General features: G+C 52.3%; 1 protein-coding gene and 1 pseudogene across 5 annotated transcripts in view; both read right to left on the bottom strand.

Annotated features, from left to right (window-relative positions):
* The window catches only part of EYA2 (EYA transcriptional coactivator and phosphatase 2), a 272876-nt gene that overhangs the window by 23789 nt on the left and 231716 nt on the right, over positions 1 to 17371 (bottom strand). For all 5 annotated transcript variants that reach the window (XM_059407158.1, XM_059407157.1, XM_059407161.1 and 2 more), the window contains 2 exons: positions 4858 to 4916; positions 713 to 873 (listed from right to left, as the gene is read on the bottom strand). In XM_059407158.1, coding sequence (XP_059263141.1) covers positions 713 to 873; positions 4858 to 4916 — 220 coding nt within the window. The remainder of the gene's footprint in view (positions 1 to 712; positions 874 to 4857; positions 4917 to 17371) is intronic.
* On the bottom strand, positions 13045 to 13673 carry LOC132022169 (large ribosomal subunit protein eL13-like; annotated as a pseudogene).

Genomic DNA, 17371 nt, shown 5'->3' with positions numbered 1-17371 from the left:
GTGGGCAGAGGTGGCAAAGAAGCCGGTGGCTTTCACCTTGACCGCACATCAGGGCCTGAACCTTGGGATTCCAACCCTGGCTGCCGCCAGGCCAAGATCAGAGCTGGAAATGCCTCAGGTGGTTCCAGTTTGAGAACCAGCAGCTTCCAGGCCTTCTCCAACTTCAGCGATTCCAACAGCTTACCTGGGAATCTTGTTTAAAATGCTGATTCTGACCCAGTGGCCTGAAGTGGGTCCCTAGAGTCTGACAACAAAGGTGATGCTTACGCGGCTGGTCCGCAGCCCACTGTCTGGGCAGCAGGGGCTGAAGCCACCGGTCCCCCAACTCCAGCGAGTGCCGGAGTCGTCCAGGATGTGTTGGAACACAGGTGGCCGGGCCACCCCAGCCTCAGAGCACACCTGATGTAGCCGTGGGGTGGGAGGCTGGCCCCCAAACCCGCTCCACTGCCCGTGGGCTGCGGGATCCCGGGCAGGCTGCATCGTCTATTCCTGCATCTCCCCGCAACCCCGAGTGAGGACGTGGAGATGCTCGTGTCCCCTTCCAGAGCGTGCCCTGAAGGTGCGCACTGAGCAAGCTATTGTCTGCACATGCAAGGGACCATGGCCACCCTTGACCCTGCCTCGGTGAGGGGTGCGGCCTGAGCAGGGCAGTCCCCCCCCCCACCCCCCGTCGCCCCGGGGGGCGGGGGGGGGGGGGGCTCCGACCACTCACCACCGACGTTGTTCTTGTAGGTGTTGTACATCTCCTTCACCCGCCGGTAGCGGAAGGCCAGCTTCCTCATCCAGTCCACGCCGCCGTGGACGCCGGAGCCCAGGCACATGTTGGCTCCCGGGGCCGAGCTGTGGAAGCCGTCGGCCGAGAAGTTGTACGTGCTGGGGGGAGGGAGGAGAGAGACAGGGATGGGGGGCGGTGGGCGTGAAGCCCGCGCGGGGGCCAGGCTAGGATAAGCCCCGCCCCCTTTAGAATTAGAAGCTAGAAGGGAATTCCAAAAAAATGGTTGCAGCTGGTTCATCCCGACAAAAGAGTCCAGAAGGAAACATGTTAGTTCCTGCTACTTCGATCCCCAGATCAGCGCTGCTCCGTGTTCCCTGGAAGGCCTGGCTGCCAGCCCTTTCTTCCCACCTGTGACATCTCCCTGTCTTTCACAGAAATAATCCTAGCTTGATTTTTTTTGATTTGTTAAATGAGGCAGAGCTGATTGCTGGTGCTTCGCAGACACAATCCTCCGGTCCGGATGCAGCATGCCGGCCTAAGCGGCGCTCTGTGTGGACTGGGGACGAGTCCGAGGGTCTCACGGAGCTGACGACAGAGGCGGCAGCTGGGAACGCGAACAGGGGAGTGGGGGCGAGTCGCCGCTGACAGCAACCAGCACGTGAGAATGAAAACCCCAACGTGCCAGAGACCCCCATCTTCTTTCCCCTCTGCCAGAAACCTTGCTGGAGGTTTGCAAAATCACAGCGTTGCAGGGGAAAACCAGAGCGTGACAAGGGATGTGTGTCGAGCAGGACCCAAAGCTTCAAAGATGAGTCTCTTCTCAGGGGCACCTGTGTGGCTCAGTCGGTTCAGCGTCGGAATCTTGATTTTGGCTCTGGTCGTGATCTCAGGGTTGTGAGATGGAGCCCCGCATGGGGCCCCACTGTGGGCGTGCAGCCCGCTTGAGATGGTCTCTCTCTTCCTCTGTGCCCACCCCCCCAACCCCCACTGAGTCTCCTCCTGGAAAAGAAGAGCAGGAGGAGATGGGTCAGTGTGGTTCTCTGGCTGTTTCAGGGAATGAGTCTGGCTGATTTCCCTCCTCTTGTACTATTTCGCACTTTCTAGATGTTCTACGATGAGCTGAAGAGTGGAAATAAAGACATGTTATTTTTTTACAAAGACGTGCTGCAGCAGGAATGAAGCAAAACTTGGAAATGGTATCTCACGTCCGTCCCTGGGCTTCAGGGCTCTGCTGCTGCGGAGATCAAAGGACACTTGGAAAGTGTGAGGTGCTGGGTCACGCTCCCTGTGCAGCATCTGCCGTGTCCAGCGCCCGACCGCAGCGTGATGGGACATGCCACTGTGACCCCCCTGGTACTGTGCCTGGGGCTCAGCCTTGCTCGAGCAGAGGCCAGACCCTTAGGGGCTCCCTGGGACATGCAGGCCAGGACACTGGCCCGGTTGACTTGATCCTCAGGGCCTCAGAGGTAGACTCTGAGGACCCGTCTGCAGCCTCATGTCGAGCAGCAGTGAACTTGGGAGCCAGAACAGTCCTTCACCCCGAAACTCCTCCTTGGTCATGGCCTTTCAAGCAGTGGCCTGCTCTCCCTTCTCAGTCTCTTCAGAAGTCTCTGCAGAAGCCACGATCAGGTGTGACCTTCTGCGGGTGCTCACAGGAGACGGTGCCACAGGCACGCAGGACCTCCTGGGCCAGCACCCGCCACAGCACACCCACCACGTCGGACCCACCTCGGGAGCTCCCTTGTTGCTGGATGGGGTGGCAGGGTCCACATGGTGTGGGGGAGAGTCTGTGACACAGAGCCATCGTAGGCAGAGTGGCCCCTCTGGTGGCTACTGATCCTAGGGCTGACCACCGTGAGAGGCTGGGCGTCAGCTCCGGGATCAGTCATGGCTGCTGGAAGGCTGTGTGGATCTGGTTGGTGAAGGTTCTGGGAGGGAGGTGGCCTGCCATGGGACTGGCCCCCGCGGCAGCAGCAGCAGCAGTAGCACGACACAGCTCACCGGCCAGTATTCCCAGAGGCTAGGACATGGCCATCAGCCAAGTCTTCAATGGTGACCACGTGACGAGCTGCCTGTGGGGCTTCTCCCACGTTCTCTTCAGATTTATGATGTATGCGCCAATGCTCTTTTATTTTTCTTTTAAGGACCCTGGGATCATGACCTGAGCTGAAGGCAGAGGCTTTAACCCACTGAGCCACCCAGGCGCCCCAAGATTTTATTTATTTAATAGAACACAAGAGAGGGAACACAAGCAGGGGGAGTGGGAGAGGGAGAAGAAGGTTCCTTGCGGAGCAGAGAGCCTGATGCGGGGCTTGATCCTAGGACCCTGAGATCATGACCTGAGCCGAAGGTAGATGCTTAATGACTGAGCCACCCAGGCGCCCTGCGCCAATACTCTTCCCTCTGTGCATGTACAGATCCGTGTGGAAGTCAAGGTTGGTGCCACCTAAGTGAGTTCCGGCTGCAAGGAATTTGAGGACATCCTCCTGCCCCAGTGGCAGGACATCAAGGGCTTGGGACATGAAGGGAACCCAGGACTATGCCTTAAGGATCCCTCTCAGAGTAGTGTGGAAAGGCCAGATAATTGGTTCTTGAGAAAGAACACAACATGCTAAGAACTCCGAGGACACCCTGGGGGAGGTCCCTGGATGTTCTGCCCAGAAAACAGGAGGGTAGGGAAGGACATTCATGAACCCTACCACCCCCATGTACCAGCTGTGTGAGGTTCCGCAGGTTACTTAACCTCTCTGTGCCTCCCATTCCCCAGCTGTCAAATGGGGAGGAAGAGAAGAGCATGTGTTGCTCCCTGCAGTAACCGGGAAGAGGAGGGAGTTAATGCACAAAAGACACCTGGGATAGGGCCTGGTGCAAAGTAAGGGCATTACCAAGGTGGGTTTCTGCTGCGAACTTAAGTAAACAAGAAAGGGTATTTGATACTTGGTGCCCGGCACACAGTAGGTACTCAAAAGAGGCTTCTCAAATGAATGCATGAAGAAGTTGGTGTCTATGGGGAAAACCATCCTTGGATGGTGGGTTCTGGAAGTGAGGTCCCAAACAGCTCAGCATGAGACGGCCTTCAGCGGAACCTGCTCTCAGTCCCATACCAGCCAGCTACAGGGGAGATGTTATAAACACGGAATCCTGGTTGCTCACTGCCGTGAAGGGAAGAGTGGTTTCCAGCTATGACGTCGTGGAAAGGGCACAATTAACCTTGATCTGGGGTTTATTTACTCCACAAATAGAGAAGCCCCGGCTGGCACTGGAGCCTTGCTCCTTGCCAGTCCTGACTGCAAGGGATTTTCAGAATGGCTAATTAATAAGAAGCAGGCGCCTGCCTATCCCTCCTAGTACTGCTGGGCTTTGAAAAGACCTGCAGGGCCCAGTGACAGAAGCTTTGATTTCTTTCTTTGGAGAAAAGATGGAAGAATCATTGAGGAAGCAAACACTAAGTGAAGTTCCTGGTCCCATAAGCAAAACACCATGCAGTCTAGTAATATTTTTGATGGGGCGGAAGTTACTGGGCTGGGATAATTTTGGATAAGCACAGATTAACTATGGCTCCATTTTTATAAGGTTTTCTCAGGGGCAGGCTTGGAACATTCCAGCCACATTCCTCTGAAAGCTGTCTCGTTTTGAGCGGTGGGATACCTTATTTCTGGAACCCATGTCCTACCCGGGTTTTCCCCTAGAAACTAGACATACCGCTTACTTGGTCAAGAAATATTTTTTTGAGTATCGACTGTATCAACATTTATATTAAATAATATACATATGCTAATGAAGCAATCAAGCTTTTGAAGAAGGGGTGCCAAACTCTTGGTGGTGGTATTCTGGGAGGCAAGGTCAGAAGCAGTGTTTGATTTTTTTATTTTTTAACCAGTATGCATGCATTACTTTAGGCAGCTGACAAGAAATCGCCGAGAGGTGAACATAAGCAGAGTGACAGAGAGTCTCTGGAAATCTCTGTGACTGGGTGATGTGGAGGAGGCTGCAGGCTGGGGGTTGGGGCTGCGACCTGGGGCTCTGACCCAGGCAGGTACGCTCACCCTCATAACCCAGCCCGCCTCTCCTCTCTGCTTCTGGTGGAAGGCAAGCTCAATAACCAATCAAAAGGGGGCAGTTTGGGCTCCCCAAATTCCTACCTCAGGTCTTGCCCGTTGTCATCAGATGAGACGTCGTCAACGTGGATCTGGTCACAGTCCTATGGAGAATGTGGCAAGAGGAGAAAAAGAGGAAGTGTGACTGTAGTCTCTGAGAGCGAGTCAGTTTCATAAACTGAGCACTGCCGTAGGAGTCAGGAGTCCTGGATTCTACTGTGAGCTTTGCTCCTAAAGGTTAGGTGAACTCCCATGAAGTCTCATGCCTTCTGTTGCCTTTGGGACCCTTGTAAACAAGGTTGGCTGTTGAGGGGGAGTGATCGTGTAATCTATCATGCACACCCAGACTGTTTTGCAAGTAAAGGGACTGCTGTTAAGATTGCATTGGGAGGACAGGCACAAAACGGGACCACCTGCCTCTGCCCTTGGGTGTGTGAGGACATATGGGTATCCCGGCCCTGCGGTCAAAGCCTTTGCCTTAATCAAGGTATGTCCTCTGCGTGGAAGGCTCTTCTGCCTTCATTCGTGCAGGGAACCTTGGATCGATCAAGCATTCACTTCCAGAGGCAGCCCCTTCCCCAGGCCCCCTCTGTGTCCCATGATCTGTGGCCAGCATTGATCGGGTACTTATCATAATGTGTAATGTATGAGGCTTGCCATTCCACAGACTCCCGTGCCCTGCTGCTCTCCACCACTCACACACGGCTCAGTTCTCTTTGGGCAAACATCTTAGTACGGGTGAGTTAAGACCGAGGGGAGGAGATGACGGAGGTGGGCACGTGACCCAGGCCCAACCAATCAGAGGGACCCAGGAGCCTTCCGGCCTCAGTGATGGTGTGAAAGGGGAGCATGTGGTCTAAACTAGACCAGTGAGGGCCGGCCCAGGACTCTGGCTGGGACCTTGGGGAGGGGGCTTCTCCTCTAGCGCAGCTGCCAGGTGGTGGGATTCAGCCTGGAGAAAAGCGGATCTGAGAGCTGAAGAGGGATGAGGCCCTGATCACAGGATTTGATCCCCAGGATCCAGCTGCAGCTGAAGCCAGAAACCAGACCACCCGGACCGCGGTAACCTGAGTAATTAATACCCCCCCCCCATCTCCCAAATGTCCATGCCCCAATTCCAGGCTCCTTATATGGCGAAAGGGACTTTGCAAAGGGATTAAGTTAAAGGTCCTGAGATGGGGACATTATTCTGGATTATCCAGGTGGGCCCTACGTGTAATTACAGGGGTCCTGTGAGTGAGAAGCAGAGGGGTATTGGATGACGGAGAGAATAGGACTGGGATGGCACTGGGATGGCACAAGCCCAGACATATAGGTACCCACTAGACACCACAAAAGGCCCAGACTCCTCCCCTCAGAGCCTCCAGAGGAAACCAGCCTTGCCAGCGTCTTCAGCCCAGTGAGACTGCTTCTGGACACCCGGCTTCCAGAACGATAAGGGAACACTCAGCTTAAACCACTGAGTGTGTGGGGATCAGTTACAGCCACCACAGGAAACGACTCCCTGGGCTCTTCGGTTTGAGCTAGTGGGGTTGGATTTCTGTCACTTTGCAACCGGGTCACAGAACCGCCTCCCTGAAGCTACACGCAACATCCAGCCAGAGGGGTCACCTCTGCCCCCGCCAGGAAGTCCAGCCAGGTGGCAGGAGGGCCAGGCGAAAACCGTGAGCGTGCTGCGTCTGTTCCGGCTCCTGGTGAACCCCAGGCTCTGGAATCTGACCACCTCCTGGCTGTGTGACCTCGAGCCAGTGGCATAACCACCCTGAGCCTCCAAGGTTGCCTTGGAAAAATGCGAGACAGAGGAAGCTCCTTCACGGGCTTGGCGTGAGGAGAAGGGAGGTGCTGGGCTAAATGCACCTAGCGCGGGGGCCGGAACATGGCAGGTGTGGCATGAATGGTAGTTTCCATTATTGTGTTAAGATTCAGGAGTGTCCACATTTTGGTTGCAAGGTAATTTCAGGAGGCAGGTGTCTCCTGGAAAACACTACAAGGGGGAGGGGAAGCACATGGAACTCTGAGTTTGACCTCTAAGAAAAAAGCTGGTGGGGACATCTCTGGCTGGTTGATGGGTGGGTAGAATCTGGGAAAAAAAATGGCGTTGTCAACATTTTGAGCACACCTCTTTTTACTTAAGGAAGAGGTTTGAATTTATCTTCAAGAATAGGAGATCCGCAGGGGATGGGAATGATGGGAACCCCTCCCCTCATTAATTTTTAAAGACCTATGGGGTAACCATGTTGTTATGGAGATGTGGGGTTGGGGACAGTGGCATTTGGGGCGGCCTGGGCTACTCTGTGGGGACCAAGGCTGGAGCCTGGGAGAAAGGGATGGTGTGGCCACTGTCCTCTCTCTGGTCCCCTGAATGGGCTTTGGATTGCTAAGGGGTTTGCCGGAAGGTGAGGTTCGCTTCCAGAGTCCCTGGCACACGCTGGCCCACAGCCCTGTGGCAAAGTGTGACCTTGAGTCCTGACACCTGGGATCTCTCACATCCGTGGGCCTGGGACAATGCCAGCGCCTGGGTAGCAGCGTGCTCTGACAGGCCTGGATGGAAAGGGCCTGGACGGTGGGGAGGTTCCACCATGCGGGCAGGTGGGAGTAGGGGCAGACGGCAAAGAACATGGCGGATGTTAAGTGGCGAACCCAACTGAGAAGCTCTTTGGGGAGCACTGGGAAAAAAACTGAGGCTACGGAGTGACCGCTCTTTGAGCTAGCTTACACCCAAACCTCTACTGTTCCTCATTCTGCATTTCCTTTCTTCCCATGGGCCCGGAATTCTCATCGATATTTGGCGGTCTCGGGTCTCCCCAAGACCTTTCCTAAAATAGCAGAACACAACGGTACACACCCGAGCTTGAAAGGTTCTACAGTCACGCTAATACAGTAGTGATTAGCCACGTGTGGCTATTGATAATTATTTTTAAATAAACTTAAATTCAACAGCATACAAAATTTAGTTCCTTAGGCCTATTTCAAGTGCTCAGTAGCTACATGTGGCCACTGGCTACGCCCATCGTCACAGAAAATTCTAGTGGACAGTGTTGCTGTCAAGGGGTAAAGGAACCAGGCTGACGATTCTTCTGTGCTGATAAGCTCACTTAGGGACGAGCTTGCGAGCCGGCCTGGAGACTGGGCTCACTCTGCCCACGCTATGCTTGAAACATTTTTGTTTTTGGAACAAGAGCCAATATGTAAACTCGGGAGACCTCTCCTTCTCTCCTCGCTTCTCCCCTCTTGTTCTCACTCCCTTCCTCTGTCTTTCCAGATTTTTGGCGACTCAGACTCTACACGCTCTGGCAGTGTGAAGCTTGCATTCATCCGTCCCAAGCCGTCCCTGGCCCTTTCCAGGGCTCTGCAGGCTCGTCTGGGTTTTCTGCCCTTCACGTTACGGCTTACATGGCCCCAGTGGGCGTGCTAGTTGGAGCCCTCTGAGCTGCAGAAATCTTACCTAGATGGAAGGGTCCTCGACCGGCAAGCCTAATATGTTCCTGAAAATGGTCTTTAAAAGCCAACGCTGACTTTGAAGACCCAGGCAGAGAGAAAACAAAATTAGTAGCAGACTTCTACCCCCCGCCCATGGCTTTGCCTGAAATTGGAAAAACACCTCCTTCTGCTCTCCAGTCCTTCCCTCAAGCTCAAAAGCTGCTCCGGGGGTCACACGGGCTCAGGCCCCTGGGCAGGGCTCCCTGTGCTTTCCCTGATGTCAGGGGAAAGGCATGTGGGAGGCTCTGGTTTTCTCATTTGCAAGGGGATTGTTGGGGGCGCTAAAGTGTGACAACAGTAGCGATCACATTTCGGGCTTCATAAAATACCATGGCGCTCAGCTAGACGCTACCTCATACTCCACCAGCTGACCTGGATCCTGTTACCCGCCGGGCCTGGGCTGGCAGTGGGGGGGGTGCGACAGTACCGAGGAGGGGAGCTCTGGGGGAGGAAGATCCTACACCCCCCAATTCTCCTGCGTGGGGGCCAGGCTTTGGAGGTGGGGTGCTGGCTTTTCACAGCCTAGGGTGTTTCTTGCCTCTTCGAGGTCAAGTGTGGCCATGCTGCGGGGTCTGAGCAGGATCCGCTCATAAAGACAGAGGAAAGGTTCTGATGCCCGGACCTGGGTGAGAAGCCTGGGCCTCCATGCAATTCCAGCCACGGAGAATTCACATTTTCTGATCCAGAGAAACACCTGCACATTGGCTTGTGCAAAAATGCCCATCATCCCAGTGAAAAGCAGGAAAACACCTCAAGTTCCCTCAACTGGATCATTGCTAAATAAACCGTGGTACGTCCATTCAGCAGACTCCTGCCTGGCAGGTCAGAAGAGTCAGGGAGACTTTTATGTTAGCACATGGATGTATTCCCAAGACATCCCATTGTGTGCGGGGAAAAAGAGAAACCTGGGGAACAATACAGCCAGGTTCACACTGTACATATGCTGTTGACCTAGGAAAAACATGGGGTTTTGGAGCGCTGACCCCCACACAGTCAAAAATCTGTGTACGACTTCTGACTACCCCCAAACTTAACTGCTAAGAGCTTTTGTTGATTGGAAGTCTTACTGGTAATATAAACAGTTGCCACATATTTTATATATTATATGTATTATATACTATATTCTTACAATAAAGTGAGCTACACAAAAGAAAGTATTAAAATCATAAGGAAAATACGTTTTACTTTTAATAAATATAGGACTGTGCTGTATTTATTAAAAAATCTGCGTATCTGTAGATCCAGGCAATTCAGACTCATGTATGGGCGGCTCAATCAGAAATCAGTAGAGCATCTGACTCTTGGTTTCGGCTCAGGTCGTGATCTCGGGGTCACGAGATTGAGCCCCATGTTGGGCTCTGTGCTTAGTGTGGAGACTGCTTGTCCCTCTCCCTGCACGCCTTCCCCTGCTCGCTCTCTCTAATAAAAAAATCCTAAAACAAGCAAACCCATGTTGTTTAAGCATGAACTGTATTTATAAAAATCCATTAAAAACAAAGTAAAATATTTTATATGGATATATACATATACATAAATAGAAAAAGAACGATCTGGAAGCTTACACATCTGATTGGAAGCAGCAGTTCTATCTGGGAAGGCACTGGGATTGGGTTAGTGGTCAAAGGAGGCTTTAAGTTCATCAGAATGCTTACTCCCGCCTTCTCTCCCTCCTCTGCTCTCTCTTTTTCTATAAGGATAATGTACATATGCATTGCCTTTGAAAACAGGAAATGTTTCATGGGAACGAGACAGGATCTAACACAAGAGCAGGCGAGGAATCAAGGGAGAGGGAGAAGCAGATTGCTCTGCTGAGCAAGGGCCCTGATGGGCTACTTGGTCCCAGGACCTTAGAATTATGACCTGAGCCGGAGGCAGATGCTTAACCGACTAAGCCACCCAGGTGCCCAGCACTTTGCCTGTATTAAGGGCGATGCTGTTGACGTGCCGTCTCACGGAGGAGAAGACGAAGTGGGGAGAAGTGCAGAAACGTGCCGTTGTGGGCTGAGTTGTGATTGTGAAACCCCAGCCCCCAGGACCTGCAAACAGACCTTATTTGGAAATAAGCTCTTTGTAGATGATCAGGTTAAGGTGAGATCAAGAGGGTGGTAGCTCTAATCCAGTATGGTGGCATCCTTATAAAAAAGGGAACTGTCGACACAGAGACAGACACAGGCAGGGAGAATGCCAGCTGAACATGAGGACAGACAGACATGGCACAGACTCTCCCTCACCACCATCAGAAGGAACCAACCCTGCCGGCACCTTGATCTCAGACTTGTGGTCTCAAGAACCGTGACACAGTGTTCCTGTCGTTTCGGCCACCCAGTGTGTGTACTTTGTTCTGGGAACCCCAGCAAACGGATACAGTGCCCCAGGCTACACAGTGATGGAGAGGAGGAGCCCAGATCTACAAAAACCATTTGTAAAAACACTTCTTGTGGCCCCAGAACCGTATCACACAATGCATGGGTCAAGAGCAGAGACGTTTCAAGGATGAAAAGTGGCTCTTGCCTTCCAGGTACTTAACATATCACTGGGAAAGAGGAGGTACAGGTACATGAAATGCCGCACGGCTCATTTAACACACAGACCTACTGATCACCTACTATGTGCCCGACACTAGGCTGGATCCTGCTTGTGTCCTGGAACAGTCCCCGGCTCCTTGCTTCCCCTCACATTGCTCCATGAACCCATCAGCAAATCCTGCTGGCTCTCCCATCAATGTATGTCCACCATAGGTCAATAAATATTCACAACAAGTCAATGTGTAGTTGGTATATGTCCACGACCTGACACTCACACCTCCTCCACGGCTCCCATCAGCTCCAAGCCCTCCTTATCTCCCACCGAGATCAGCGCTCAGCAAACTACAGCCTCCCTGTGCAAATAAAGCTTTATTAATTTTTTAAAAAGATTTTATTGATTTATTTATTTGCCAGATAGAGATCACAAATAGGCAGAGAGGCAGGCGGAAAGAGAGGAGGAAGCAGGCTCCCCATGGAGCAGAGAGCCCGATGTGGGGCTCGATCCCAGGACCCTGGGATCATGACCTAAGCTGAAGGCAGAGGCTTTAACTCACTGAGCCACCCAGGTGCCCCCACATAAAGCTTTATTGCAGCACCATCAAGTTCATTCATTTACTACTGTCCATGAGTAGTCAAGACAGAGATAGTGTGACTGGCTCTTTACAGAAGTAGTTTGGGGACCTCCAAGTCAGACTCTTGGGTCACTTCCTCACTCTCCCTGCTTCTCCCCTTTCTACACTCCATCCTGCCAGGCCAGTCCACATCTTGCAGCCAGAAGGGTCCTGTTCCCTCCTAAGTCAGGTCCCGTCCTTTTCTCCTCAAAACCCCACAATGGCTCCCACCTCCCTTGGAATAAAAGCCCGGTCCTCACAAAGGGGGGCCCTGGGTGCTGCAACCCGTCTCCACCTCCCACCATCTCTCACTGCACTTGCAGACACGGCAGCCTCCTGCTATTCCTTCAACAACTGGTACACGCCCGCTGCAGGGCCTTTGCACCTGCTGTCCCTTCTATTTCAAATGCTTTTCTTTCCCTTTCCAGTTGCCAAAAGCCTGAAGAGGCTCTGTTGATAAAATCTTCTTTGTAAAAACGGCTCCAACACCACCTTACATCGGGACAAATAACTTGTCTTTGTTTTCCCACTTTGTGGGGCCTCTAGAACTACCTAGGTCTGATATAGTGGCCAATCTCTACTCTTATCCAGGAATTTTGAAAAACTCTAAAGATAGCATCCATCAGAGAATATAGCAGTTAGGAGCATAGACTCTGGACCCCAGGTTCTGGCCCTGCCACTCAGGAACTGAATGACCTTGGGCAAGGTATTGAACCTTTTTGATCCTCAGCTTCCTATCTGTAACTGGGCTATGGAACACTACTTACCACACTGGAGTACTGCAAGGATTAAATGAGTCAGTAGAGCTCAGGCACTCTGAAAAGGAGAGAAAATGAAAATTCTTGCTATTATCACTAATTTGAATCCTACAGGCCTGAACTCTGTGCCTGGCACAGTAATGGTCAAAGAGGAACAGAGTTCACCAGCAAGAGAGGCTCATGGACGGCCAACCCTGGAGATAAGGCAATTTAGAAGCAGAGCAGAGAAATGCATTCCTCACTCAAACCCCACCAACAGGTCAGGACGCCGTGCACTCATGCGTCTCTGGGAGCGGGGGCAGGAGAGAACTGGTAGCGACGTTCAGGTTCTCATCTCCCGGATGTTGCAGTTGCGGTGTTCAAACGCCCCTTCCTGGGCTTCAATCCCAGCCCTGCCGTATTCTAGGTACGTGACCCTGGGTGGCTTACTTCCCATCAAACTTTTAGTTTTAGAATGACTTTAGATTACAGAAAATTTGCGAATATAGTTTCCATATATCCTAAGCTCAGTTTGCCTTATTGTTAACATTACACACACACACACACACACACACACACACACACGTTATATATGTAACATCTTACATATATATGCATTTTAAAGATTTTCCTTATTTATGAAAGAGAGAGAGGAGGAGAAGTAGGCGGGGGGAGAGGGAGAGACTCCATGGTGAGCGCAGAGTCAGATGTGGGACTTGATCTCAGGACCCCGAGATCATGACCTAAGCCGAAACCAAGAGTCAGACGCTTAACTGACTGAGCCACCCAGGCGGCCTAGCATCTTATATTTGGGTGGTGCACCTGTCACAACTAATAACTACTACTATATCCTTATTAACTAATGTCAATTTCTTTTTTTTTTAAATCACAAGTTGATTGGCAATTTAATTTTTCTTTTCAACATTCTGTTCTGCACCTTCCTTGGCCCTTTCTGCCCGGAAGCCGAAGAGCAGGGCATTGGCACGGGTCACATGAAGACTGACGAACAGCCTGCGTTTCTTCTCCTCTGGGAGGACCCCGACTCTCTCCGCATGGACATTCCGTGTGGGCATGACCCGGCCCATCAGCTGGGTGCCCAATCCGAGTTCTTCGGTAGAGCTAGTCATGTGGACATGTTCGGCCTTCTTGGAGCCACTGAGATCCCAATGGTCTGTGCCACCTTCTCAGGGATGCCAGGCACCAGTAACCCTTCAAAGCAAAAGCCCCTGCCAGTTGGACTTTGGTGCAATGCCTCACCGGGGGGGGGGGGGGGGGGCAGGCCGCAATGGGCCAGATGGGTTCTGATGCAGGGCACGGTCAAAGCAGGGTGCCTTGGCTCGCTGGGCCCTGCCTCTGTGGCTCTGCCACGTCCGCTGCTGGAACCACGTCGCCACCTGCTCCTGTCAGTCCTCGTGGAAACGGGGCTTCAGGATAGTGCCCTTCTGGCTGGGCACACGGCTGTCATCTCTGGGCCTCCTCCGAGATAGGCCAGCCCAACTAATGTCCATTGTTTATGCAGAAATCTTTAGTTTTCTCCCTCATGTCCTTTTTCTCTTCCAGAATGCCCTCCAGGGCATCACACCACATTCTGTCCTCTTCTCTCTTTAGGTTCCTTTGGGCTGTGACAGTTTCTCTGACTTTCCTTGGAGTTGCTAACACTTTCAAGGGGTACCAGCCAGCTGTTTTGCAGAATGTCTCTCAGCGGGGATTTGCCCGTTGTTTCTCTCCTGGGTAGATGGGGTTATGGGTTTCGGTGAGCAGGCCTGCAGGAGAAAGTGCCATTCCCACTGCATCATGTCAAAGGTGCATCCTATCAACATGACTTCCCCTGCTCATGGTGACCTTGACCGCCTGGCTCAGGTGGTCTCCATCCGCTTCATCCACTGTAAGGTGACTCTCCTCTCCTTTCCATACTGATCTCTCTGAAAGGAAGTCACCATGCAAAGTGCACAGTTGGGATGGAGAATCTAAATCAATGAGTCCAGGAGGTCCTGGGGGGCTCAGTCGGTTAAGCATCTGACTCTTGGTTTCGGCTCAGGTCGTGACCTCAGGGTCATGAGATTGAGTCTTGCTTCTGGCTCTGTGCTCACTGGGGAGTCTGCCCGAGATTTTCTCTCTCCCTCTTCTCCTCCCCCATCCACATGTACTCTCTCTCAAATAAATAAAATCTTTTAAAAAAATAAATGATTCGGAATTTTCTGCATGGGAGAGTCCCCTATTCCCCTCCACTTATTTATTATTTTAATCGTTATCTGTATCATTATGGACTCACAGGTGCTTTTTTTAATACTCAGAGTCCAATAGTGTGTTCCTTGTTTTTGTAGCCCAAGTGCTCCAGCTTTGGCTACTCAGAACTCCTCCAGGGAGCTCCTGGGTCCCTCTGACATCCTCTGTCCCCGTGCGGTTTTTGGAGCACTTCCTTACTTTCTGACACCTTAAGATGCTCCACATGTATTATGGGTATTTCTTGGCCCAGCCCTAGAATCAGCCACTTCTCCACGGAGCCCTGGTTCCTCTTCCCGGAAAATGGTCACAGAACCCAAGATCTGGGTGTCTGGGGTGGCCATCGCCACCAGAGTGTCAGCGTTTCAGGGCTCTCTTGGGCGACAAAATCTCCAGTTTCTTTTTAAAAAAATTACGAAACATGCTTAGTATACCCATTTGTAGGTGTGTCACAAAGCATGTGGCAGGCCTGAGAAATAGTACCAGTTACAACCCAGATCCCTCTTTTACCAGGCGTCCAAAATCGAAGCCCAAAGAGGGCCTAAGTGGAACTCATGTGAAGAGTCACGAGGCGCAGGGGAGAGTGCCTGCGGGACCCGCAGGGGTGTCCCGCCTTTCACTGGCAATGATGGTGATCTGTCCGTTTGTCCTGTGCTCGACGTCCAGATTTAGTTTCCGGGGGAGGGTCCTCTCATAAAATGGGGGGTGGAGAGCTTCTCATCTTTTTCTTTGTTTCGTAATTTGTGCTAAATGGGATTTATCCTTTCCTTGAATGTTTGGTGGGATTCCTGTTTACCACCAGCTCAACCTGGTGCCTTTTTTGAGACTACGTTCTTAATTGCCATTTTAGTCTCTCACCATCATTGGTTTATTTATTTTTAAATTTCCCCTTGGGTTAATTCTGGTAATTTAGGTCTTCCTGCCAAGTGTCAACCTCATCTAGGTTTCAAGTCCATTGGCATAATACTGTACAATATTCTAATTAAAAAAAATGCATCTCGGGGAGCTTGGGTGGCTGAGTGGGTTAAAGCCTCTGCCTTTGGCTCAGGTCATGATCCCAGAGTTCTGGGATGGAGCCCCATATTGGGCTTTGCTCGGCAGGGAGCCTGCTTCCTCCTCTCTCTCTGTCTACTTGTGATCTTTGTCTGTCAAATAAATAAAATCTTAAAAATAACGCACCTCCCTCGAATCTACAGTAACATCCAGCCTTTCATTCTGGATGTGGCTTATCACCTCTACCTCTTTCCTTTTTTCCTAGCTCATACTTGCCAAATGCTTATCTTCCTTCATGGTCTTTTTGATTTTCCTGTTTTACTAATAAAAACGTAACTTAAGGCCGGCTCATTTTCTCCTGGCCTCCCGCAGGCTTGGATACTTGGCCTTCCCGTTGTCGTTCAGTTCCGAACAGCAAGTTCAGGGACGTATCAAGACTCGTTCCGCTTAAGCCGGCGACAGCTGGGGTTTCCCCAGCCTGCGCTGCTGAGGTCTGATCCCGCTCCTTTTTGTCCTCGGCTGCCTAGAGACACGAATGCCAAAAGGAAACTGCTGACAAATTTGCTTTAGAAAAATCACTCTTGTGACCGGCCGGGTGGACTCCCCGGCCACCCCTCCTCTTCCGAGGCAGGTATGTTTCCAAGTGAGATCGCGTCCTGCGGCCTCTAGACGGGCGGGAGAAGGGCCTGCTCCCTGGGAGGGAAACCCGGGCTGTCGCTCATGTGTTGTCTAAGTGTTGGGGACTCATCTGCGGAGCACCGAAGAGGCCGTGGGCTGCGCCGCATGGTCGGCCGGCTGCCGGGATGCTTGGGAGAGCAGCTCGGGGCTGACGCGGAGAACTCACTCCCCCGCAGAGCTGCGCAGCAGCCGGCAGCCCTCGGACTGTCCGCAGCTTGCCCGGACTCCAGCCCCTCCGGACTCTCTCTAGTGAGATCCTTCCTGAAACTCTGGCAGCACATCGAAACGCTCCCCCTTGGGCCTGCCTGCGCACCCGGCCACTATAGAATCTGGCCCCAAACCTTTAGGTCCCTCTTGTTTCTTAGAGAAGACTTTTCTTCCTGGCTCTCTGCCAATCGTGTGCCTTCTTCGTCCCCTTGGCTCATCTCAAAACTGTGCTGGAGGGACACCTGGGTGGCTCAGTGGGTTAAAGCCTCTGCCTTCGGCTCAGGTCGTGATCCCAGAGTCCTGGGATCGAGCCCCACATCGGGCTCTCTGCTCAGTGGGGAGCCTGCTTCCCCCTCTCTCTCTGCCTGCCTCTCTGCCTACTTGTGATCTCTGTCTGTCAAATGAATAAATAAAATCTTTTAAAAAATAAACTGTGCTGGAGTCAGCTTGGCCTGGGCTTCCACCTGCACGGTGCTCGTACAGTGGGATCTCTCTGGGCTCAGGTTCCTCATCCGTCAAACAGAGCCTGTCCCTCGCAGGCAGCGGTGACATGTGAGGAAATGCACGTGTGCTGCCCAGACGGGAGCTCAATAATGTCTGCGCCCAGCAAGTTAGCATCGTGGTGCCTCAGTTTTCCCATCTCAGAAATGGGGGTATGCCCCCGTATTTAGCATCTGCGGTGGCGAAAGGCCTGAGTGAATGAGTGCCGGTGGGCCCCATGGACAGTATGAGGTACGTGTCAGCTGCGGCTGTGGCCGTGTTTATCATTCCTGGCTGTGTCCTGCGCCCAGCTCCTGCCGCGGCCGGCGTCCTTCTTTCTAGAAATGCATTCAGATCCTCTATGGCTCTGTCCACCTTCTGGGTGGGGTGTGAGGGCGCCGTCATGGGTCCTCAGGCTTCTGTTGTTACCTGTGGGGCTTCTGTTTTGTGTATACAATGGGAAGACGCTGTGTTAACTCCTGGGGGAGCTTTTGTCTTTGTCTTGTGCATTTATGTCAGGAGTTTCTTCTCCTCTTGCTGTCGGACCTTGCTTGTCTTTCTCCAGACGTCATCCTGGCTACACCAACCTTCTCTGCTCTCTCTTTCCCTATGAACCCATTGTCTA

The sequence above is a fragment of the Mustela nigripes genome, chromosome 7 (genome assembly GCF_022355385.1).
Source record: "Mustela nigripes isolate SB6536 chromosome 7, MUSNIG.SB6536, whole genome shotgun sequence".
Taxonomy (NCBI): domain Eukaryota; kingdom Metazoa; phylum Chordata; class Mammalia; order Carnivora; family Mustelidae; genus Mustela; species Mustela nigripes.
The sequence above is the reverse complement of the archived record's forward strand: the minus strand, read 5'-3'. Positions and strand labels throughout refer to the sequence as shown.